At 42.7% G+C, this 26,748-nt stretch overlaps 1 protein-coding gene across 12 annotated transcripts in view; it reads left to right on the top strand.

The window, feature by feature from the left end:
• Positions 1 to 26,748, top strand: part of CUX1 (cut like homeobox 1) — a 367,924-nt gene that overhangs the window by 210,923 nt on the left and 130,253 nt on the right. For all 12 annotated transcript variants that reach the window (XM_036308912.1, XM_036308918.1, XM_036308921.1 and 9 more), the window contains exons 5-8: positions 8,959 to 9,096; positions 13,337 to 13,460; positions 18,438 to 18,514; positions 19,922 to 19,988. In XM_036308912.1, the coding sequence (XP_036164805.1) occupies positions 8,959 to 9,096; positions 13,337 to 13,460; positions 18,438 to 18,514; positions 19,922 to 19,988 (406 nt within the window). The remainder of the gene's footprint in view (positions 1 to 8,958; positions 9,097 to 13,336; positions 13,461 to 18,437; positions 18,515 to 19,921; positions 19,989 to 26,748) is intronic.

The following is a 26,748-nucleotide window of genomic DNA, read 5'->3' on the forward strand; positions in this document are numbered from 1 at the left end:
TCTCTTCCTCTGCAGGACCCTCAATCTTTTCCTTTTCTCCACTTACATTCTCCCCCTAGGTGACTTCTGATACCTGTTAGGCTCTAACTCCCCATGACCACAAGAGAACAGGTTTCCCCCAAGCCCTCCCAGGAAGGTAAATGGCATCACCATTCATGCAGTGGCTTAGCCCACAAATGGCAGGAGTCAGCCTGAATTCCTTTCCCTCACACCTTGTAGCCAGTCTATCAGTAGGTCCTGTTGACCCAGCCTCCAGAATATACCCCAAATTCAACCACTCGTCACGTCATCTACTGCCAACCTCATCCAAGCCACCATTACCTCTTGGCTCACCACCTTCACTCCACCTCCTCCCATCCATCCTTTGCACAGCAGCCAAATGGGTCTAAGTCAGTGGTCTGCAAACTGCTTTTACTCATATATCCCAACATATGCACCTCAGAGCAGGGGCATTTGTAACCCTAATATTAGGGTTACAAACTCAGAAATTTTTGGTGAAGTTGTTAGTATTATCTTTTACCTTTAGGCCTGTGATGCATTTTGAGTTAATTTTGATGTATGGTGTAGTGTAAGGGTCAAGATACATTGAAAAATTAATGGATGGTATATGTGTGAGGTTTTTTTCTGGACCCTCTTTTATTTCATTGATCTGTATATCTATCCTTAAGTTAATATCGTACTATGATTACTGTAGCTTTATAATCAGTCTTGAAATCAGGTCATGCAAAACCTTTATCTTCTATCTTGTTTTTCAAATTTGTTTTGGCTAGTTGAGTTTCTATATACATTTTAGATTTAGCTTGTCAATCTAATTGTACTGTTAATTAGAGTGAACAGAGTTTTGGAATCTTTATTGTGAACTTTTCTTTTTCTTTCAGTTCTGTTAGTTTTTAATTCATGTTTTTTGAAGCTTTAAACAGCTATGTCTTGTTTTTTAATTTAGTCTGACAATCTGCCTTTTAAGTGAAATGTTTGATTTTTTACATTTAACATAATTGTGTATATAGATGGGTTTAAGTCTACTATCTTCCTGTTTGTTTTCTGATTGTCTTACCTGTTTTTTATTTTCTCTGCTTTATTTTTATTATTTTTTATTATCTTATTCTATTTCCCCACTTGTCTTACTAGCTATAACTGTTCATTTTATTTTCTCAGTGGTTACTTTAAGATTTACATTAAGCATCTTTAATTTATCACATTATACCTTCAAATAATAAAATACTACTTCACATACAATGTAAGAATGTTATAATACACTTTCATTTTCTCCCTCCTGTCCTTTGTGTACTGTTATTCATTTAACTTCTAAATATATTTTAACACTATAATACATTATACTATTTTTGCTTTTAAATAGTTATCTTTTAATGAAATTTAAAATGAGAAAAATAGTATTTTACCCATATATTCACTATTTGGGTGTTGTTTATTCCTTTGTGTAGATCCGGGTTTCCATCTAGCAGCATTCTCTTTTAGTCTGTATCATTGCCTTTAAAATTTCTTATAGTGTAGGTACACTGGCAATGCATTCTGCCAGCTTTTGTTCAACTGAAACAGAAAAATTTCTACCTTGTCCTCATATTGGAAGGCTATATTTTATTGGGTATAAAATTGTATGTTGATAGTTTTTGTTTTGTTTTATTTTTCCTCCCAGACAGGAGGTCTCCAGTTAATCTTTCTTTTTTCCCCTATATATAATGATTCTTCTTTTCTCTGGCTTTGCAGATTTTCTTTTTATTCTTGTTTTCAGCAATTTGATTTTGCTTATCGGCATTCTTTGTACTTATCCTGCTTGGATTTTGTTGAATTCCTTGGATTTTTAGATTTTCAACTTTTACCAAATTTGGAAATTTCACCAGGGTTTCTCCAAATACACCCCTAGTACCTTTCTAGGACATGTATGTTAGATAGTTTTATGTTGTTTCACAGGTTGCTGAGGTTTTAGTAACTTTTTTTTCCAGTCTCTTCTCTATGCCTCTGTTCAGACAGTTTCTATGACTCTCTTTGAATTCACTATTTTTCTTTTGCAGTGTCTAATCTGTTGTTAAGCCAGTCTAGGGAATTTTTTTTTCATTTTAGATACTGTATTTTAAGCCCCAGAATTCCATTTGATTCTTCTTCCTATCCTCTTTCCTTATTGTGTTTGTGTTTTTCTTTAAATCCTTGAGTATGCTATAGTAGCTGTTTTCATCTTTGTCAACTACTCCCATTATCTCTTGTCATTTCTGGTTTTGTTTTTATTAACTGGTCCCCCTGGCCACCCTCCAATTATTCTTCTTTGCATGTGTAATAATTTTTGACTGGATGTTGGACATTGTAATTGTTAACTGGATTTTTTTTACTTTCTTAAGAGTGTTGAAATTTGTTTTGTCCAGCAGTTAAATTACTTTGCAGATCAGCTTAATCATTCTGAGGCTTATTTTTAAGCTTTTAGGGGATGGATCTGGAGTAGCCTTTACTTGAGGGTTAATTTAGACCTTCATTCTGGTGTGGACCTTCTGGTGTCTCTACTAAACTCCTTGCTGTTCAACAAGTCTCTCCACTGTGACTGGTTACAACTCAAAAATCTCTTAACCCTCTGTGAACTCTAGAGTTCACTTAGACTTTCCTTGTAGCTCTTTGCCCAGCCTTGAGTAGTTTCACCCTGTGAGTATGTGTGCACCATGTCTTGTAGCAACAGGTTCTTTTTTTTTTTTTAAGATAAGAGATTTTTTTTTAATATATTTTTATTGATTTTTTACAGAGAGGAAGGGAGAGAGATAGAGAGTCAGAAACATTGATGAGAGAGAAACATCGATCAGCCGCCTCCTGCACATCCCCCATCGGAGATGTGCCCGCAACCCAGGTACATGCCCCTGACTGGAATCGAACCCGGGACCCCTCAGTCCGCAGGCCGACGCTCTATCCACTGAGCCAAACCGGTTTCAGCAAGCAGCAGGTTCTTGATTACTCCTCTGCAGATTTCTCTAGCTCTTTCTCTGCATAGCTTCTCTTTTCCAGTACTATGCCCTACAAATTCCAGATACCTCAGTCTCCCAATCTTCCGTTCTCTGTCTTCTCAACTCAAAAAGACTCATGCTGCCCTAGCCAGTTTGGCTCAGTAGTTAGAATGTCAACTCTCGGACTGAAGGGTGGCCTGTTCGATTCTAGTCAAGGGCAGGTGCCTCAGTTGCAGGCTCAATTCCTAGCCCCGGGTCGGGGTATATGTGGGAGGCAACCAATGTGTCTCTCTCACATCGATGTTTCTCTGTCTCCTCCACTCTCTCTAAAATATCAATGGAAAAAATATCCTCGCGTAAGGATTAACAACAAAAAGGATGTATGCTGTGCTTGGGTTCCCCCTTCCCTGTGCTGCAGTTTAGAAAGTGTTTCCTGGCAGAAAGTCAGGATGGTCATAGGCTCACCTCATTTGTTTCCCTTCTCTCAGGGATCACTGTCCTGCTTTGCCAGTTGTCAATAACAAAAATGGTTGTTTCATAGTTTGCCTAGTATTGTAGTTGTTTATGGCCAGAGGGCAAGTCCAATACTGGCTAATTTGTCATGACCAGAAATAGAAGTCTCCAAGTTTTGTTATTTTTATTCTTGATTTTAATGGATGTCATAAATGGCTGGAAAAGATAACTCACAAAGATACATAAATCCAACAAAAGCAGTGCATTATTGGCTATCTTTATAAAACATTGATTTATACTTTTGAAACCTGCGTGCCAGTTATAAGATATTATTTGTTGAAATTCAACTAGTACATTTTGATTTTTCCTAATACTCAATTTTTCTTGCCAACTAGTCAGAAGATACTGTATTTTTCATATTAGTAATAAATTATTTGAAACTCCTTTTGGCAAATATTTCATCAGGTTTGAGTTGGTTGGTAATAGGTAATATTTATTGAGTGTTAACTCCATGCCTGGCGGTTGTCTAAGTGTATGCACATATTATCTTTTGTAATTAAGTATTAAGTAACTTGTCTAAGGTTGTACAGCCAGTTAAATGGCAGAGCTGAGATTTGAACACATGCAATCTGCCCCATACTCTAAACCAGGGGTGGGCAAACTTTTTGACTCGAGGGCCACAATGGGTTCTTAAACTGGACCAGAGGGCCGGAACAAAAGCATGGATGGAGTGGTTTGTGTGAACTAATATAAATTCAAAGTAAACACCATTACATAAAAGGGTACGGTCTTTTTTTTTTTTTTTTTTTTTTTTTTTTAGTTTTATTCATTTCAAACGGGCCGGATCCGGCCCGCGGGCCGTAGTTTGCCCACAGCTGCTCTAAACCATTATGCTATACTCTCATATAAGAGACATTGAGACATTTTTGAAGAGGATGTTGTCTTTGCTCATAAGTTTATGTAATGATGGGAAAATTTCCAAATGTCCACTTTTAGAATGTTCTTACTATAGATGAGTTTCTTTCAAGAAGCAATAATTTTCCCACTAAGTATTAAAACATCACATTGACTTCAAAGACATAGTTTATGTTGGTGTGTTGTTGTTGTTTTAATGTTCGTCAGACAACATACAACTGATAGCCATCTGCTGTCACAGAATAGGCAGCTAATTTGGAACACTTAACTTTTTAAAAGAAAATTGTATAACTTATCTTTAAGCTTAAAACTCTTAAATACTTTACAACTGGAAAACCAACAGACCTTTTTGTGGTTCAAAGAATTGCAGTTTTTCTTTCTCATGCCCCGGTCACTTGTCTTGCCCCAGTCCTATTCTCTGATGGTTTTTCCCATCAGGAGTAGAATTGAATCCAGACTTGGTCCTCTGGCTTTCTTCAGCATTGTATTTTTATGAGACTGATGTGCTACCTACTGCACTAACAGGGTACCTCAGATAATGTATTTTCAGCTCTGGGATTCTGTTTTATCCTTTTTCACATATTCTGTTTCTCTCCTTGATTATGCTCATATTTTTGTTTAATCTTTGAGCATTGGCCTCCCTCCATGGCCACTTGTGCTTTGCCTCTCTCCTTCCCCTTTGTTGCAGCCTTACCAGCTTCTCTCTGCCTTGACCATGCCACGTTCGCACCCACCCCTGGACCTTTGCAATGCTGTCTCCTCTGCCCAGGATCTTCCTGTGTCTCCCCTTCACCATCCAGATCCCCATTCAGTGTCCCCTCCTTCAACAGACCCTCACTGTCAGTCTGTCTCCAGTACCCATTCCCCATTCTCCATACCCTGTTCTCTCTCTTACTCATGCTTGGCAGTCCTTGCAAGTATTTTATTATTTTATTTTATTTTGCTTTTTGTCTATATCCCTCACTTCAGAATGTCAAGTCTTTGAGAACAAGGTTTTGTCTTGTACACCATCATGTCCCCCCAGCACCTAGAACAGTCCTGATGTCACAGAATGTATCCTTGAGTGCCAGCAGTAGACTGAACTGTACCTGGCGCTTCCCTGCTCCTTTTTCCCCTAAATGCTGCATCTTCTTCATGGACTGACTGCCACACAGTCTCCATGGGTCTGAACTCTTTGTCTCCTATTTTTAAAAAAAAAAAAAAGTCTATTTTTCCCAGTTTCTCTATCTGGAATGGGTCATTTACTCATCTGACCTACGTGGTCTATCCTGTCTTACCGTTGATATTCGTGAACATGGTCTATCTCTACTGTGAAGCTGGTAGGTACCAGCTGACATAGCCGAATGTCCATCTCATTGTCTCACTTGGGCCTTACCCAGAGCAGAAAGATTCTTAGGAAATACTTGTGCAATTAGGACTTGAAGAAACAGAATAATTCAGTTGGCTACTAGTTCAGGAAGCAGAAATCTTCATTAGAACTTTGTATACTTGTTTGCCTCACTGACTTCTCTCCTCTCCCTGTTTCTTGGGTGAGGAGCCACCATCAGACATATTGCAGAGCCACCTCCCCCAACCCTGACTGGGATGTCTGGAATTAATGAGGTAATGTCACATGTACTTAGGAGAAGGTGCTCAATGAATACAGGTGACTGTGTTATTGTTCATTGTAATTATGTTCTTTGGGTCCTGTTGCATAATGAGCTCTATAGTGCCTCAGTGGGTGTTTTAGGAATTAACTATTAGATGATTGTAAAACAAATTGCAAGTTTGTCACATTGGGTGGATGGAACTGGCAATAAAGCCTGTTGAATTGGAGGAGGCAGGGAAGACAGGTGAGGGTTTTGTGTGTTCCTGTCCCACATATGGGTGTGTTCTCTTGCCTCCCCCAGACAATTCTCTAATTGAGCTGCTGAGATCGGAGGCTTGTGATGTTCAGAATAAGGCCTAACAATACTTGTGTGGGGTTTAAATAGCATTGGAAATCATTAACAAGACAAAAAAGCTATGATTTCCCCTAGATTAACATGCAGGTTGGGGTTTGGCATGCCGAAAATCGTTGTTTTGGTCTCTAGTCCAAACACGCTAGAGTCATTATATTGTCATGTGGTAATTAGCTGTTCCTTTAATGCAGGTAATAAAAATTAAGCCTAAGAGGTACTTTAGCAATGCCTTTTACATAATCCAAAACAAGATTCAAATGCTGCAGGCGTTTAGTCATTCAACTGTACTGTAGTAAAGTTTGGAGTTTAATGCATAGAGATGTTTGAACATTCAGTTCATTCTTTATTCTGTGACCAGTTTTGCTACTTAGGCATTAACCTTTAATAGTGTTAAATTAAATATACATGCCATAATGAATAATTATGAGATTGCCAGAATTTTCATTTACAATATAATGCTTTGAAATTTTCTCTAAAGGTCTAGTTACCATTCACTTGATAATATGCATGTTATTTTTATGTCACTGAATTCCTTGCCGAATAGAATGAGGGAAGCTATTTTTTATTCGAAGCAGACACAGTGGGTCCTGGATTTTTATTTTTATTTTTTTAAGGAATGGACTGGAAAAGTTGTCGACAGAAATTTTAGGGATAGGTTGCAGTGTACTAGCTTAGCTCTCTAAAGATGTAATTTGTTCTGACAGTTGTGCCAGAAAGCCTACATGAACGAACACTAATAGAATTTTATACAGAGCAGCAGCTCTCCTCCTCAATCCTTCCCTGACCTCTGTATCAAGTTCAGATTGTAGTTCTATGTGAAGGGGGCCGTGAAGGCATACAGTTTATTTCCTTCAGGCCATTTGCCCAGTACGAGGTCGTGGAGGAAGGGGGGAGTAGTGGGATGGTACCCTGGAAAATACTGAATTTAAAAAAACACAACACCTACACCTGGAATGTTCTGAGTAATTCAGTCTTTACTGTTGTTACTATTTCTACTTACAAAGAACTATCTTCCTTAAATAGCTTTTGAAATCTAATTTAATATAAATATTTTAATGCTGATTAAAATAATAATGAAAAGCCACAAATAAGAAAGTGATGTAGTCATAAACTGTATACACACACAGAATAAGTGCCCGGCAGCCAGAGGTTTCACATGATGGACAGCGTTGGCATTAAACCCCACGTGCAGTTCCACCGTTGTGCTGGACACATCCCAGTGCCCGCCTTTTGTAAACTCTGTGAAGACGTTGGCATCTCCGAGAGCTCCTGGCTCCTGGCAGACGCGTCGACTGAAACGTGGATCTAGCCCTCAGTTCCAGGAACCAGGGGTGGTCTGAAAAATTAATGACTCTGGTATTTGAAAATTAAGTGAGCTCTTGAATGTATACCCTTGTTGATCCGCTGTGCTCCGTGTTTAGCATTCCTCTACTGGAGACTAAATCCTTGCAGCCATTTCACAAGTGATGCTGGCGTCCATACCAGAAATATCTTCAATAATCTTTTCTGAGCCCAGCGGACTTGGGTATTCTCCTCTGATGGAGCAAGCGTTCTAGAGGAAGTGCTCCGCTGGTGCCAGCAGGTGGATTATGCATGCCTTTTAGGCAGATGACAAAAAAATAAAGATAGAATGAATGCCAGAACAATGTTTACTGCCTCTCCATTTTGTGCCAACAGTCAGTACATAAATTCTGTGTCTGCAATCTATTTTTAGATTAAAATCCAGTTTTCCGTAAGTAAATCTGATGGCAGATAGTATATTGAATTAGCCACAAGACCTCACATAACTGGCCCGGGTGCCATCTCCTGCTGTTTATACTATAATTAATTAGAGTGTGGTGGTCTCCTGGCTACCTGGCCCAATGGCCTAGGACAGGTCACTGTCACCTCGGGTTGGCTCACCAGCTCACCTGACTCTCTTGTGAGTGTCCTTGATTAGTAAAGGAGGATTATGATAGAAAGTGAGCATGTCCTGCTATTAACTCCACTCCGCCAGGGGATCTTCCTTGTTGGAACAACAGTCACTTGGAGTTAACAGACTTGGGTTCGAGTTCTCTCTGCCCACTAACTAGCCGGGAAACCTTGACAAGTCACTCAGCTTCCTGAGCTGTAGTTTCTACTTCTGTGAAAGGAACTAATACACATCTTACATTTCTTTTCCAGTATTATAGCGAGACTCAAAAGAGAAAATGCCTGTAAAAGTGCTCTGTGACAGGGAGGCACTCTCAGAGTATTAGGTGTTATTTCAGCTTCATAAGAATTACTGTAAACTTGTGGGTTAGGCACCTCCCCACACACCATCGATCCTCCCGTGCAGCTCTGGGTACATGGATGATCTCCCAGGGTGCCTCTGCTTGCTGTCGCCACATGTGTCTCTCTTCCTATCAGCTCAAAGGTTCAGTGTCACACCATGCCAGAGCAGTGGGCATATCCCAGTGAGTCCATGGCCATTTCACCCTATTTTCATGCTTTGGAGGCCCTGGGTTGGGTCTGTATACACACACACACATCCTCTGTAGCAACAGAGAAGTGGCCCTAATCCAGCCATGGTGCTCCCAGGGACTCTGAAGGAGGTGGCAAGGCCCCATGTGCCCCAACTTCCGGCAAGTGGTAGCAGCCACAGGCTGGAGGTCTCCCTGAGCCTCGGTGTGACCATGAAGGTGGCTTGTCTGGGTCCAGAGTGGGCTGATGTGTGTTATCCTCTCGTGCAGATCCTGTACCAGCCCTGGATCTCGGGCAGCAGCTCCAGCTCAAAGTGCAGCGCCTCCATGACATTGAAACAGAGAACCAGAAACTTAGGGAAACACTCGAGGAATACAACAAGGAATTTGCTGAAGTGAAAAACCAAGGTTGGTGGAAGATGCGTCTTTGCTTGACTTTTTCTCTTCTTTTTTTTTTTAATTGCCTTCCCCATCCTGTTGGGACTAGCTCTAATTGTAATATACGTCATAAAGTCAGGGTGAGGTAAGAACCATAATCGTTAAAGAGAGATAATAATAATGCTTAGCTATTTAGAAGTAAAACTTTTTCTCTGCACAGTAACTACATCTAATTTTATTGCCCTGTGACGGGACTGATCAGGATTCTTTTAAAATTCTTCCTGTATCATCATGTGATAGGATCTGCCTTTTACAAGAATGATGTGTTGCCTGTGGGCGACACCTGTCAGAGATCCAGCTTATGATCAAAGGGTCACATACAGTAAGTCATTTAATAATTGCCGCTGATACATTAAGGCTTTAGCTGCATCCTACAAGTCTGCATGCTTAAGCACTACTGTTTCCTTGTCAGCATCACCTATTCATTACAATTTAATGAAAGAAAACAGCCTCTTGGTGTGGTTGCCCTGCCATCAACAAGACAAAAAGGGCAAAAATTGCCTGGCTTTTCTTGTCAGGGAAGAACAAAGAAATCGCTCCTGCACCTAAAATCCAGATGTGCTCAGATTCCAGGAACCCTATGACATCTTCTTGAAGAAAAAGCACAGCCCTGCCTGACGGCAGCTGCAGGTTTTTCAGGCAGCTCCAAGGAGACATGCAGCCTGTTGGTTTTTGTCTGAGGTTTGGGTGAGCAGGAGCTAACAAGGAAAGGCAAACCACTTCGGTGACCTCCTCCGAGTGGCCTTCTGTTTATTATTCTCCGAGAGTTGGATAAAGAATTAACTGATGAAGATTTTTTAAAGTGTCCTTGGGCTTTGAGCCCATTGAAGACAGGCTTGCGAGGAGGGCTTGTCCACGAAAAGGATCCAGGAAAAGACTATGATGATCAGCTAGAAGGTACAGGCCTGGGCAGTGTGGGCAGCAGTCCCATGGGTCCCCTTCCTCGGGGGACTAGAGGTGGGAGACAGCTAAAATACCGCCTCCCCCCCCACACACACACACACACTCCCCCTACCCACACACCTCCATCTGGTGCCACGGGGAGCGATGAGTCACTGAGACTCGGGGACAGCTTTGTCCTGCTGGGAAATGAGGTGTTGGACTTACTAGACTGGGATTCGGGTGGGAGAAGGGGCTGCCTTTCCTCAGCAGGAGTTGTTTCTTTTCAGAACTATCGAAATGCTCAGGTGAAAGATAATCTGTAAAAAAAAAAAAAGAAACAAAGCAGATTCAGCAGGGGTGGGACAGGATGGAAACTTTACAAAGGGGTACAAGAAAACTGTTGGGATGATAGAAAAGCTAATTATTTTGATTGTCATGATGGTTTCAGGGGTATATACAAATGTCAAAATTAAATAAAAAAAGAAAGATAACCTATAAATGCACATACCTGGGCTTCGCTATAGCCCTATCCAAAAGGAATGAACGTTGTTGTTTTTCCATCCAGTGACCTCTGGCATCTCACTCTTAGTGTTTATTTTCATTCTGTTTTGTTGGAGGATGGTAAGGTGCTGGTGCCCTTCCCCCCAGCCTTGCTTTTGTCAGTGCCTCCATGCCCAGCAAGGACACCAACTGAGAGTGAAATGTTCTGCTCCCCAAAGGCCCACCTGATGGGTGTTTATAAATGAAAGAGTATATTATTTAGTCAGAGACAAGGACAAAGGCACTGGGGCATACAGGCCAGGTTTGAGTCCCTTCATTGCTGCTACTTAGCTGTGTGACCTTGAACAAGGGATCTCGCCTTGTGATAAGCCTCATTTTCTTGGGTGGGGGATTCTCACACTAACCGCAGAAGATAGTTATAGGTAAAATGAGATGCTGGTGAGACATTTAGCGCTGTTCCTGACACCCAGTGAAGATCAGCTGCTCTTATGGAGCACTGTTGTTTTCTAGAAATCCCCCCCTTCTTTATTTATTGATATATTAACAGATTTTCCAACCTCCAGAAAAATGTTAAGTTCTTCTCTTTCCTTCCCAATATAAAAATGATTTTAATTTGGAAGGGTTGGGGTGTGTGTCACTTGTTTTAGTCATCACATATTGTAGATCGGTAAAAAGAGCAGGACGGGAATTTATTACATGCTATAATTCTTCCCCACATTTAAAGATGAGTAAGTTGGGGCCCCGGCCATAGCCAATGAGAACAGAGCCCTTCAGTGCCCTTTCCGCCACACTATTCTCTCTCCTGTAGGGGGTCCTGCTGGGCACACCCAGGAGCATGTTCTGGAGCCAGACCTGTATACAGGAGGAGGACCACAGTCAGAGGCTCCAGGACAAATCAACCCTGGACTTAGGCTCAGCCGATCAGTGAGCTACCCCCTCATCAGACGGAGTGGGAGCCCCAGCCAGTGCCCCAATGTCCCCTGGAAGGAGCATAGATGTGCCACACTGAGAAACCCATTGGAATAAGCACTGGGGTCCAGGGGCTAAGCAGATATTTCCACCAATTGTTAGAGGCAGAAATTCTATATGTTTGCGTAGACCATTGACTTACAGAATGTGCAAGTGTTTTCAGAGGTGACTTTGGCCCTGTTGGTGTGGCTTGATACTAATGGGAACCACTAACCATAGTGCTCACAGAGCATTTCTTTCAGGCCCGGAATAACCAGTCCAAAAGGCAGAGAGCCCCTGTTCTTCTTTCAAATGCCCTGACAGGGTCACTAGTTTTAAGGCAGCGGTTCTCAACCTGTGGGTCGCAACCCCTTTGGGCGTCGAAAGACCCTTTCACAGGGGTCGCCTAAGACCATCGGAAAACACATATATAATTACATATTGTTTTTGTGATTAATCACTATGCTTAATTATGTTCAGATTGTAACAATGAAATTACATCCTGCATATCAGATATTTACATTACGATTCATAACAGTAGCAAAATTACAGTTATGAAGTAGCAACGAAAATAATTTTATGGTTGGGGGTCACCACAACATGAGGAACTGTATTAAAGGGTCACGGCATTAGGAAGGTTGAGAACCACTGCTCTAAGGAGAATCATCTGGGTTCCACTTAAAAATGGCCAATTTCTTCTTTTAAACAAAGAGCCTTTAGCTTTTATCCACTAAGCCCCATAAATACTAAATGCCCAGTTGATGCACTCCTGCCTTGCCCAGCATGTCTGTGCTGCTCAGGCAGTAAAGGTGGACATGAGTTATAACCTGAAAGAACAGGGGCCACGGAGCGAGCTCTTACTCGGGCACAGATTTGGCAGGTGGCATTGTCCCATGAGCATGGAGCCCCATTGTCACAAGCCCTGTCTGGGCCTCACCCTGTCGGCCCAGCCTCAGCTCCTTCGTTCATTATGATTCGGCCATTTCCAGAGCACCCACCTGTGCCAGGTGCTGGGGCCACAAAGAGCCTCAGCTTTTCCTTCTAAGAGTTGGGTTCATGCAAGAGCTCCATTCTCCTTGGAGTTGGGACCACAGTGCTCTCTCTGCCAGGGACTGTTCAGCACACAGGGAGGAGGTATCTGTGGGAGGGAGCATGTGGAGCGGTCCTGCCCTAGAGCCACCACTGCTCTTAGGACCCTGCCCCATTCATTACACCTACTTTGGTGTTCCCATTTTGGGTAATTGAAGTGACAGCTGTAAACATGGCATCCCTGGTGGGGGATCCCTCATGGCATCCCTGGCCTGAGCTTTCCAGGGCCAGCCTACAAGGTGGGTCCTACCCAGCCAAGGAGATGTATGTTGTATCCACTCAGCACACTCCATATTTCATCACTGTGACATGGCAAAAGTGTGCCCACAGCCAGGCAGGCCTGCAGACATAGTGACTTCAGCTAAGACGGCATCTTCCAACATGTACACATAATTATGAACTGTTTTCTTTGTAAGAAAGTACTAAAACCCACACTAAAACATTATTAATTTTCCTCAGTAGAGGACTAATTTAAGACTCATCAATAAGATGTTATATTTTACCATTGATTCCCCCCTCCTTTTTTGTAAGTTGTATTAGAGAAACCATAGCTCTTCTTCCCAGAAAAATCCATTGATCCTCCTCAACCTAAACGTTTAAAGTTCAATTTAACATTTAGGGAGTAAAAGGTCTCTGAAGGGACTCATAACCATTGATTTTGTGTCAGAGTTGAAGAGCTAAAGTTTAAAACACACCGATCCTACTCGGTTACGAAAGCCTGTATATATAGCCACACAGAACTGTGCTTCTCTTACTGTAGGTTTTTTTTTCATTTCTTTTCTTTCTGCAGAGGTTACGATAAAAGCACTTAAAGAGAAAATCCGAGAATATGAACAGACTCTGAAGAACCAAGCTGAGACTATAGCTCTCGAAAAGGAACAAAAGTTACAAAATGATTTTGCAGAAAAGGAGAGGTGAGCATGTGTTGGGGTTTGCAGGTACTGACATAATGTTTTACATCTAAACTTCACATGACAAGACAGTTTTTAAAATGTACCTGTGAAATATGCCCAGGAGTAAACCAAAATTTTAGGGTCTCTAGGGAAAATTATTTGAAAACTAAAGGTGTCCCCTCTTCTGTAATGGGTGAGACTACCTTGAGTGAAATGTATCTGTCTTTTTCCGCTGGGGGACCGTCTCAGTCAGTGTGCCTGTCCAGGCCATGCATGAACTGTGTGTGGTTGGCACATGGCAACTGTACATCTTTTCATGACCTCATAGTGCTTTGTAGATCAAGGAGCTGATGTCAGTAAAATATGAACCATGTTCATGAATCATCCAACTACTGTGAGCTTTAGATCTTGGATCGCCTACTCTACCCAAAACATTTTCACAAATAGTGAGCTGGTTTTCACTCTTACGATGATTTCATGAAAGTTAGATTTCTTATAAAAACTGTAGTAGGACATAAGTTGGAGTTTTAGAACTCTGGTGAAATACAGACTTTTTATTTTAAAACTATAATGAAGAATGAGTGTATCCATTAACAAGAGGCAGTGAATGTGTGGTTTCAAGTGAGAATCCTGGCCTAATGTGTCCGGTTGACTTTGAGCGCAGGTTCTTGACTTCCATACGGTGGGCTCAGTGAAGATGGGTATCACTGAGGACTCTGGAGTACTATTAAACTGGCTTCACTTAGGAAAGAAGAAGAATGCCTACTCCACTCACCTAGTGCCTGCTCTGCACCCACCAGGCCCTCTTGGAACATAGTCCAGAACATACCTGCAAAGTGGGCATCTCATTTTACAGATGGAGAAACTGAGCCTCAGCTTAGCTGCTCTCCCACCTAGTCAGCCTGAGGTGGGACCAGGGTCTGATCCACACTGCAGGCCTGGCCTCCCTATGCTCAGACTGGCTTCAAAATCCTCACTTCAGGACCCAGGCCAAGCCCAACTCTACACAGGGATGCTGTACCCACGCTGCTGGGAGATTGGGGCTGGGTGCACCCCCCAGAGAAGTCGGGGCTCTCAGAGATGAGTGGACTCTAAAAATATATATTTTATTGATTTTTTTACAGAGAGGAAGGGAGAGGGATAGAGAGTTAGAAACATCAATGAGAGAGAAACATCAATCAGCTGCCTCCTACACACCCCCAACTGGGGATGTGCCCTTGACCATAATTGAACCTGGGACCCTTCAGTCCGCAGGCTGACGCTCCATCCACTGAGCAAAACCAGCCAGGGCGAGATGAGTGGACTCTTAATGCCGCCTAGCAAAGTACTTTTTGCCCAAAGAAACTGCTCACCATGTTACTGATAATGGGGGGCGGCAGGGTGTAAGCAATTGAAACGCTTTCCAATGAGAAGTGGGTCAGTAAAAGATGGAACAGTATGCAGCTATTAAAATAATAGTTACATAGAATTTGTAATAACAACAAATATATCCAGCATAATATAAAGTGAAAAATGCATGAGAAAATATTATGGACAGTGTGAGTCCATCTGCATAGAGCAAACATATTACAAAAGTATGAAAATAAACTTAATATGGCAATTTAATATTTTTAAGTTGACTTTTCAAAATAGGTAAAAGGATTTATTCTATTAAAAGATGTGAATTACTGACTGACCACTGGGAGTGGAGGGCAAAGCTAGATCTTTACCTCATTCTTTACATGAAAAAATTGAAATGGATCTAGGATTTAAATAATAATGATTAAATCATTTGCATATTGAAAGAAAGCTTGGGCAAATATTTTGTTTTTAATAATTTTGGAGTGGGGAAATCTCTGTAAGCATAAAAGGAAAATTAGGAAGTATGTGAAAATGTGAGCAATCTATTTTCATTACTTAAAATTTAAAACCTTTTTAAAAACAAATACCAATAGACAGTATTTTTAAAGCATCAGGAGACTGGGAAGAAGTATTAGCACCACATAAGAAAAAGGACTCATTTTCTTTATATACAAAGAATTGATAAGAAAAAAAGCAGCACCACAAATAATCGGCAAAGGCGATCAGCAGACAGTTCATACAAACAGAAATGCTCAGCTTTACTCCGCAGTAAAATTACAGTTAGTTTTATTCAGTGTTGGCATAGGAAAACAGACTAACATACTATTGAAGGGAGTTGACTTGGTGAGGTTTGTTTTGTTGGGAAGTTTCTCGACATCTATCTAAACAAAAAAAATTGCACATATCTTTTGATCATTATTATCTAGCAGTTGCTCTCAGAATTATGCATCAAATCTACATGATGATCACTGCAGAATTATTTAGTGGGAAATAAAAGATAAATAATCTAAATGTTTTTAGAGGCTTGCTTACATCAATTATTTAATAAGAATAAAGAAGAACTATATGTGCTAGAGTAGAATATCTCCAAAGTATGGAGATAAGAAAAAAAGCAAAGTTCAGGATGCCCTGTGTGCTGTCATCCCTTTTGTCCTAAAAGAAGGGGCAGACAGTATATGTAATATACACTGCACTATATATTACATGTGAGTGCATATTAAACTATAGTATATTACATATATGAGTTTATATTTCAAAATCCTATATAATAAAGAGGTAATATTCAAATTAACTCTCATGCCCTCACAAGATAGCTGCCTACCACCAGGCCAGCAGGGGGGTTAGTGAGGGATGACCAAACGACTGAACAGCAGGCTGCGTGGGGCAACCAGGCCAGCCCAGGGGCAGTTGGGTGCGACCAGGCTGGCAGGGGGGGAAGTTGGGGGCAATTAGGCTGGCTGGGGGGGAGGGGGGCGGGCAGTGAGAGGCAACTAGGCCGACGAGGGGAGCAGTTGGGGACAACCAGGCTGGCAGGGGCGGGAGGGGCAGTTAGGGGCGACCAAGCAGGCAGGCAGGTGAGCAATTAGGAGCCAGCAGTCCAGGATTGTGAGAGGGTTGTCCGACTGCCGGTTTAGGCCCGATCCCGGGGACATCTCCCAAGGGTTCCCGGATTGGAGAGGGTGAAGGCTGGGCTGAAGGGAACTTCGTGCACCAGGCCTCTAGTATTAGATATGAGTGTATATCACACTACAGTATATAACACGTAAGTGTATATTATACTATAGTATATTACATATGAGTATATATTACACCACAGTATATTGCATATGAGTTTACATTACACTGTAGTAAATTACATCAGCAGTGGTTCTCAACCTTCCTAATGCCGCGACCCTTTAATACAGTTCCTCATGTTGTGGTGACCCCCAATTTCATTGTTACAAATTGAACATAATTAAAACATAGTGATTAATCACAAAAACAATATGTAATTATATATGTGTTTTCCGATGGTCTTAGGCGACCCCTGTGAAAGGGTCATTCGATCCTCAAAGGGGTTGCAACCCAAAGGTTGAGAACCGCTGCTTTAGAGTATATTATATTTCTGTAAACGTAGAAAAATTTTAGAAGGCTGTGAAAGAACTCTGTATGAGGAAGAAATAGAACTAAGGAAGGGAAAGGGCATTTTACCTTCCAGGCTCTTATAATATTCACTAGCGGCCCGGTGCACGAAATTCGTGCACTTGGGGAGGGTCCCTCAGCCCGGCCTGCTTCATCTTGCAGTCCTGGAGCCCTTGGGGGATATATGACTGACAGCTTAGGCACACTTCCCCCAGGGCAGTCGAACATCCTTAGCGCTTCCACAGAGGCAGGAGAGGCTCCCACCACCGCCGCTGTGCTTGCCAGCCACACTGACCACCAGGTGGCGGCTCCTGTATTGAGCAGGATCAGGCCAAAGCCAGCTCTCCAACACTCCCCAAGGGGTCCTGGATTGCAAGAGGGCACAGGCCAGGCTGAGGGACCCCACCGGTGCACAATCAGGGCCAGGGAGGGACACAGGAGGTTGGCCAGCCAGGGAGGAACCACGGGAGGGCTCCAGGGCATGTCTGGCTCATCTTGCTCAGTCCCAATCAGCCAGACCCCAGCAGCAAGCTAACCTACCAGTCGGAGCATCTGCCCTCTGGTGGTCAGTGTATGTCATAGCGACTGGTCAACCGGTCGACTGCCCCCTGGTGGTCAGTGCATGTCATAGCGAGTGATTGAGTTGCCTTAGCATATCGTTACCATATTACGCTTTGATTGGTTGAACAGACGACTGGACACTTCACATATTAGGCTTTTATTATATAGGATGTTTGGGGGGTTTTTGTTTGTTTTTAACTCAGGGCATATATTAGTTTTATAATTGAAATATGTGAAAATATGAGCAGTCCATTTCCATAGGTGATGGAAATTTGGGTACTTTTTTAAAACTGTTGTTTCTACTTTTCTGTATTCCCAGATTTATTATTATGAGAGCATATGTTATATTCATATGATATAAAAATAATAAACTTATTTTTGGAGAATTTTCTGCAGATTAGGAGGAAGGAATGTTATTTATTGACGAGGGAATTCATTTGGAGATCATGGGAAATGTAAATATGTGGAATGTAGTTTAAAGCATTCAGTATTTCCCATTAGGTATTGCAGTTGCATTCGCATTCCATTATCACAAAAATGGAACAGCTGTCACATCTATTTAATACATCCTTTATTCCAACAAATTCCTTCATTGTGTCAGCAAAATGTAGATGTATCATTCTTCATGGGCTAACTTCAGAAAACAATGCGTGCATGATGATGATTTTTTTAATATCTGGCATTTCAGAACCAATTACATTTAGGATGACCTTCTACATCAGTTACCACCCATCAGGTCCCACAGGATGCACACTTCACTTCATGTAACATGTGGGTACAGAGTTGGGTAGTAGAAGAGCATCAGTAAGTGAGCTCCTTTGTGCTCATGGCATGACAAGTGATACCTAATCATGTGCCTGTTGCTGGCTCTGTGTGTTATGGTGAAGATAGCTGATCATCTTAGCTCCAGCACACACAAGGCGTTTATGTTGGTAAACAAGATGACCAATTTGGCTTTCTTCTCTTCCTTTTCAGAAAGCTGCAAGAGACACAGATGTCCACCACCTCAAAGCTGGAAGAAGCGGAACATAAAGTTCAGACTCTGCAAACAGGTGTGATATTCTTCATGCTTGTCAAGTTGATGCAGGGAAAACTGACATGGGGGGAGTTTGGTCTATCTCCAGGTCTCTCCAGGCCCCCTCTGCTCTCTGTTGCCCCACGTAGTGAGCCCAGAGGAGGAAGGGCGCCCATGCTCCAGAATGCCACAGAGAGCCCCCCGCTTCTCCACCTTGACTTCTGTCAGTCACCCACACTGAGTTGTTAGTGTCGAGGTGGGAGGATCTGAATTACATTTTCATCCTTTCCACAAGCCATTCTTTATTCCTGCTCCTTTTCCAACAAACTCATCTAAATCACCTAACTGTCAAGGACCGACATTTCATTTGGAACAATATTAGGAAAAGAAAAACTTATTTCTACCCCTAGTGAAGTTAAGGAGAACAGAGATAACAGACCTTTAAAATGTAAAAGATAGCAAGAAAGGTTATGCTAAATTTTTTATTACTTTTTTCTTTTTTTTATTCTGAGGGAAACAGCACTATATGTTTAATTTAAATGGGAAAATAATCACAACAAACTTAGCAGACAATGCATAAAACTCAAAATATATAAAGACTACCTACAAATCATAAAAGCAGATAAACAGTCCAGTAGAACAGTGGAGTAAGGATGTGAACAGGCAATTTGCAGAATAAATACACATGGCTGATACACATGAAAAATATGTTAACAATTTTTAATAGTCTGGGATATGCTAATTAAGTCAGTGAACAATTATTTTGCCTAGCAGACTGTCAAACAAATTTTTAATTGATAGTCTTCGGTGTTGGTGAATACATAGGAAAATAGTCTCACTCAGAGTATTAGTGGGAATGTAATTTGCCTGTTGGGAGGCCAGCTGGTGGTATTGATCTGCAGTTGGAACGTTGAAGCTCTTTATCCCAGCCCCTCACTTCTAGGCATGCTGAAGTGCCTGACATGGGGCAGGCAGGCTCTATACCCGAGCTAATTGTTACTGATAAAGGCAAGTCTCAGGAAATACTTGTATCATCCTATTTATGGGGAACGAAAAATAGATAGATACATGTACAACAAGCATGTCAAACTCAAAGGCTAGCATGGGCCAAATAAATGAGGTATGCGGCCCACGGGTCGTGAGTTTGACATGCTTGATGTACAAAGATGTATGAGGATATTTTTAAACAACAAAATATATTTAAAGGGAAGAAATCTAAACACTAATATAACCAGTGGTGATCTCTGAGGAGGTGCATGGGATGAAATGAGGTGGAAGTGAAAGGCGATTTTCTATTCCATTCTATATACTTTTGTAATTTTTTACTCTTTTGAAAGGAACTTGTATACTGTTCCTTTTTAAATTTAATTTAAACAATTAGTGTCTTTTTTTTTTTTAAACAATTAGTGTCTTATGTTATGGTTTTACGTCCTCTTCCTTTCAGCCCTGGAAAAAACTCGAACAGAATTATTTGACCTGAAAACCAAATATGATGAAGAAATTACTGCCAAGTAAGTCTCTGCCTGGCTTCCTCCATCTGCACGTTTGGTCAGGTCTCACATGATTTTGCCAATCCATGAAGGATTTCCCCTCTTCTCCCTTCTGTCTGTTGGCTTTGCAGAGCGGTGCAGGGTTTAGAAGTGCTTGGCCTCTGGAACTGCTGTAAGGAATGCAGTGTAATTCCCATGAGTTGCTTGTGTCAGTTTAATACCCAAGCTCTGGTGCTCTCAACAATCCTACCACCTGAAACTTTCTGGAAAGAAAGTTCTGCTGTGCTCACTCACACAGGCCCTAGTGGGCTGGGGGAGGGGGAGGGGGCGGGGGTGGTGCTAAATAGTGCCACCCTACTCCCAGGATCAAAATGTAAAACACAGTTACTCCTGTGGAGCTCAGTTATAAACCATTTTGAAAAACATTGCTTTGAGAGCGTTAGAAAAGTTCAACTTCCAGCCTTGGCTGGTGTGTCTCAATTGGTTGGGTGTCATCCCGTGCACTGAAAAGCTGCCAGTTTGATTCCCAGTCAGGGCACATGTGGGGTTACAGGCTCAATTCCCAGTAGAGGGCCTGCAGGGATACTGTCCCTGGTTTAGATTCATCTTTGCTTCCAAAAGGCTGCATGGAAAATTTGTGTCCACCTGATTGGTTTGTTTTAAGGACTGAGGTTGAAACAGAGAACAGTCATCCAGTAAGGACTTAAATTTCCTTCTGCTCTAAGGTTTTCATCTTCTCTGGGTAGGGAACATGGTGGCTGGGGAAGTGACTGGGAGACAGAATCAGAGAAGGGATGTCGTAGCCCCTGTCCCCATCCTCTTCAGGACTCACTATAGGCCAGGCTAATGCTGCGGGGTAATTCACTTCTCTCAACCAGAACCAGAAAACTGTATCACAATGTATGGGGATCAATTGCTCATCATGAAAATACTTTGCTTTGGGACTGGCTGTTGTCACAAACTGCTGACAAGGTCATGGGTGCTCCTGGTGTGTGTTCCCTCCTGTGATCATAGCAGGAAATTCTCCAATGATGAATAGGGAGGCAGGGTGTGGTATGCACATGTGCACGTGGAGAGAACAAGCCTGACAGAAACACAATATGTGTGACTCAAAAATAACAGGTCCACTCATTAGTTCAGCAGACATTCCTGGAGGCCTCCTTTGTGCCTAGACCAGTGCTAGGCTCTGGAAAGCCTGGGATAAAAGGCTCAGGAGAGAGAAAAGCCATTGCAATCCAGTGTGATCACTGCTGTAATAGAAGGAACATTAATTATGACGGGCACCTGTGCCAGTCAGGGTCTCTGCAGAAGACAAGGCAGCACACTCCAACTAGGGTAATCAGAGAGAGTTTAAAGCTGGACTGTTCGCTGTGGCTTGGGCCAGGAGGGGGGATGGGGAGATACATAGAGAGACTGTAGCATCCGTAGTGAGCACTGGCTGGAGTCTGCCATGCCCAGGTTTGAAGTGACCACCTTGAGAGGAGCTGGTGGCCTTTGGGAGGGTTGAGAAATCTGGGGTGGCACCAGCACCCCGTGGACGTACCCTCCTTCCTTTCCCTGCCAGGAATCCTTGTGGCAAACTTAGAAGCCAGAGGGCAGCCCCTGGGAGATGGGGGAGAGGGAACTGGAAATGAGAATGGCAAGTGTCCCCACCACAGGCCCAGCTAGAGCGAAAGGAAAGAATTGTCAAGGAAGCCTTCCTGAGGGAGTGACATGTGATTTGAGGTTGAAAGATGAGTCAAGATGAGGAGCTCCTGGAGGCCAAAGGAGGTAGTTTGTGGAAACAGGCCAGCAAGGTTGCTCTTTGGAGGACCATCCCGAAGTCCTGAATGGCTTCTCTGCAGGGTCAAGGTGGGCACGATGGGTGCTGAGGGTTGGACTTGGGCTCACACACAGACCCCGCATTTCCCAAATCAGAGATGGTCGACTACTAACAAAAGGCAGCCTGGGGGCAAACACTTACTGTAGATGGTTCCCAGAGTAAGTAATCCACAAAAAATGTAGAGAATGGACTGAGATAATAATTGCTACTTTCTTTTAACTTTGGAGGCAATTGCTTCAGTCTTGGAAATCCCACGTGAAGCTTCCCCCTCCGCATTCTTCTCCCCTTCTATTTTCTGGGAAAGGTTTGTCACTGTATCATCTGCTTCAGCCCCAACCTATGTATGTTTTATTAGAGTAGACAGCTTTTCTTTAATACATATGAATATAAGCCCTCCAGGGGCAAATCTTTTCACAAATGGTCTTAAAACATTTCAGAACAATTCATTGTATCTCTTGGAAAGGAACAATTCTTATGTATTTGTTGACAGAAAACATAGGAAGGGGGTTGGGGAGGCATAGGGTGAATGTGGGCTTTGAGAACACTGACCTGGGAGTGGTTCACACAGGGCCACTGCTCACTCTCCCTGTGTGACCTTTACATCTCTCTTTCTCACCTGTACAATGGGTATAATAGTAGTCAAGGCATGGGGCAGTTGTGACGAGTAATGAGAAGGTGTGTGTGCAGCACCTAGCACACAGTGACAGCACCATCAGCCGTAGAAGCTATTCCTAGCAAACTTGCAGGAGGGCTTGGGATGCTTTTCTGAAATTGGCAGACCTTGGAGAAGACTGACCTTGCTGGTATCATCGCGCCATGAGATTTAAAGAGCATGCGTTGCCTCTGCCTCTGTGTTGCTGGAAGATGTCACTGGTGTGACCATCCCTCACCCCCATTTTGTAAAGAAGCCTGCAGGTCGAAGGCACCAGGGCTGTTCCAGGACCCCTGTTTATTGTGTACAGTCATCACCCTGCGTCAGCTGGGACAGCACGGGCTGACTGTGACGGCCACCACAGCAGTAAAGTTTTCCATGTGTAGGCTTGAAGCAAAATGTAATTAGCCTTTATGTGCAGAACAAGGACCCATTGATGAATACAGCTGGTCTTTGTTTGGTCCTGTCATTGAGAGTGGGAGGTAAAAGTGTTCTTCTTCATGTTTATTAATGCAAGATTCCTTAGACAAATGGCAAGCACAGTTTAATATTTGTTGGAACATAGCGGTGTTTGCCAGAACAGTTGTTGTGTAATGGGTTTGCAGGGTTTCAGATTATAACTATTTCTGGGTTAAATAAATGAATTATTTCTCTGCCCTCGCCCCCTTTATTTTTAGTTAAAAAGGTACCTCCTTCTCAGGCGGTCTCTCTGTGTACAGATCTTCCCACTTCTCTCAACAAATGGAGAATTAGTACCTAATGACTTTAACTTGGAGATTCTAGCAAAACAGAGTGGTGTGGAATGGTTCCGGGTGGACTTGGAGGTGGAGAGAGGCCTGGCGCCATCACCCAGGCCCTCGTCTCTGTGCCTGTCTTTCACAGCTGTTCACTGGTTCTTAGACTTAGATTGCTGCTGCAACTGCAGAAGAAATGCAGCTCTCCCAGCCAAGATACTAGCATTCTGAGTAAAAGTGCAGGAATTCCCATTTCAGCTCAAGTCCATGGCCACCTCTTTGCTCTTGTCTCCTAGAATCCTGGTTGCAAAAGGAGCTTCAGTTGTAACACACACAGTCAGCTTACTACATTCCTCTTAACTTGTGGGCTGCGGCTCTGAGCCTCTGATGAAAGAAAATATTGAATTGCACTGAAATACTACATTTTTTTATAGCTAATGTTAGTCTTAGGAGAATTTGCACCTCCCAAACCTTTCCTGCCAGCAAAATTTATGTTTCTTAAGGTAACTCATGTTATATTCCTTGCCTTATGCTTTTTAAAAAGAGCTACATTGTACATGCATGTACTTACATCTACATTACAAAAGAGACATTTATGAGGAACTTCACTTTGGTTAATTTTATAGTGTTTTTTTATTTCAAGTATATAGCCAGTATTTTATCACAATATACAATATGCTCTGAGAAAGCAGAAAACTTTCCCATTTGCGCTTGGCTTACAGTTTTACTGAAATTGTTTCGGGGAGTCTGTGCCTGCATTGTGGAGATGGGGGATTCCATGCCCATCAGTGGGGCCTGGAGGACCTGAAACACGATTTGAAAAGGTGACAAACCCAACAGCTCAAGACAGGACTCCCAGAAGGGAGTGTGTCATAGAATGGAGGTGGGGCAGGTGCCTTCCCTGCATACAGATCACCTGGACTTTTCACGGTGGTTTCAAACAGGGTATCTTATTTACTCTTTCCAACAGTCATTGAGAAAGCTTTTATTGTGCTCACTGCATGGTTAGGGAAACAGTCCCAAGACATGCAGTCAGGCCCCCGATCTAGTCCTTTGGACTCGAAATGCAGTGCTGTTGGCACACTACACGGTGGCCTGTAAGGACCCTTGTGGTGCTGCCTCCTCATGGGAGCAGTGTTGCCTGTGTGACAGGCTCCCTGAAGGGTTTCAGTTCCTGTCCCTATCCCACAAGCCCCATTGCATCTACCTTAGCAGACTGATTTCTCTTTTATTTATCTTTTTACAGCTCCACATGCAAGACTTAGGCAACTGGGCCTGATAGAGCTCGGGTGATGAAGCCTGAGACTCGCACACTATTTTGATAATCCTCTAGGCCAGCGGTTCTCAACTTGTGGGTCGCAACCCCTTTGGCGGTCGAACGACCCTTTCACAGGGGTCGCCTGAGACCATCCTGCGTATCAGATATTTACATTACAATTCATAACAGTAGCAGCATTACAGTTATGAAGTAGCAACGAAAATAATTTTATGGTTGGGTCACAACATGAGGAACTGTATTTAAAGGGCCAGAAGGTTGAGAACCACTGCTCTAGTCCAATTTTGCTCCCCCTGATTGTATTTGAAAAGACCAACTTCACTGTCCAGAAGTGGAGTCTTTCTGCTGTACCTTTAAGAATGTGAAATTTTCTATTTCCTGTCATTTTGATTAGTCATCAATTTCCAGTATGGGTTGCTGTAATTATCCTGGCTAGATTAATTTCCCTAAAAATAGTGAAGCAGCTACTTTTATGGTTTCCAGGGCATAGGCTTGAATAAAGAACCTACTGTCCCTAAACCTTAGAACTGAAGCAGATCAGAGAGGGAACACTTGATGACTTTTTCTTCTATATTTTATCTCCAAAAGAGTATGTGCATTTTGTAAAATTCCTGGGATTTTCCCCCTGTACAAGTATTGTGCTCCACACCTAAAATCCGGAGCCTGGGTGAGCCCTAAAGGGCTTTCCTTGACTTTTGCACTGACGGCAGCTGTTTTGTTTTCTCTAAGCAATGCAGCCCTGATCTGGAGTTTTCTCTAGTCCAGGGGGCTGTGCAGAAAGAAGGGGGTGGCTTTATATTTTCAAATCCAGGTAGAAATTCCTCTGAGTGCCAAGGATTCTTTACCTGTTCTGTGGACTCCACACAGGTCTAGAAATTAATGGCATGCATGAGATTCGGAAACCTTTACTCCTCCCTTCAGCTGATCTTGCTAAAAGCCCACATTGAAATAGTGCTAGAACTGCAGAGTAAAGGGGGCAGGGTAGTTACAGATGTGATATGCACATGGACACAGGCTCTGCACACGAAACCACATGCATATGTAGCTGTCCTATATGTGTGGGCATAAACATGTTTATGAACATTGAGATGATAATCATATTCATCTAGCATCCTTGAAGAGGGTATTGTAGAGAAAAGCATTCTTCATGGACTGTCACCTGAGTTTGGCATGGTTCTATAAAAGTTTTGCTTTTTTTAGAGATCCTCAAACTTTTTCTGATTCACTATAAAGATAAATCTTGGGGAACTCACCGTTTGAAGCTAAAGGAAATGGATAAAGGGGCTGTTGGAAGAAAACATGAATTTGTAGAAGATCATCGCGCATCTAGTGATCTGTAAAATGGCCATTAAAATGTATGCCTTCTTGCTTCCCAGAATGTGGGGGTCTGTGAGAGAATGGGAGGGTTCCTGCAGACTGCATCGTGTTGCCAAATGCCAGCTGAACTTCCTCAGGAGGATCCTGTCTTATTCTCTGTGTACCACCACATGCACATTAGCATGGTTGCTGGTACATCATCTGTTTTTGTTGACTTAATAAATCAGCCTTTGCTGTGAAGACAGGTGGATCAGGGGTACAGCTGAGGTGAATGACCAGTGGGGCTGTGTGCGCTCTAGAAGGGAAAACCAAGGAAGCTGTTGTCTTCTAAGAAGAAAGCAGGAGCCATCTGAACCTTTAAAGTGCTTTAAGAAGTAAGAATTGTGATGGAGACCCGGCCTGGAATGTTCACGCCACCTTCTGCCCCCAGTGAAATTCCTTCAAAAGCCATGTGTTTCTGACTCACCACGGGGACCTGGCTGCTGCTGAGGGCTGTGGCCCCGCAGGTCATCGTGACGCAGCACCTCTTCTCCTTTGCTCCCAAAGTGGCAAAGGGCACACACTGACCAGTCGGGCCCTTTTGCAGGGAGGCAGGAAGACTGACAGAAGTGAGAAACTGTCCTTGCCGTGGAATTGCCCCCAATCAATGAAGACTTTATATGACATTTATTATTTTTAATTTAAAATGTCATGTTTAGTATACATAATTTAGAAAATTCTAAAATATTTTTTAATTTCTTTTTCTCTTTATTGATTAAGGTATTACATATCTGTCCTTATCCCTCATTGCCCATCCCCCCCACACACACACACTCATGCCCTCACCCCCCTGGTGTCTGTGTCCATTGGTTAGGCCTATATGCATGCATACAAATCCTTTGGTTGATCTCTCCCCTTTACTCCCACCCTCCCCTACCTTCCCTCTGAGGTTTGACAGTCTGATCGATGCTTCTCTGTCTCTGGGTCTGTTTTTGTTCATC

The sequence above is a fragment of the Myotis myotis genome, unplaced genomic scaffold (assembly GCF_014108235.1).
Source record: "Myotis myotis isolate mMyoMyo1 unplaced genomic scaffold, mMyoMyo1.p scaffold_m19_p_5, whole genome shotgun sequence".
Taxonomy (NCBI): Eukaryota; Metazoa; Chordata; class Mammalia; order Chiroptera; family Vespertilionidae; genus Myotis; species Myotis myotis.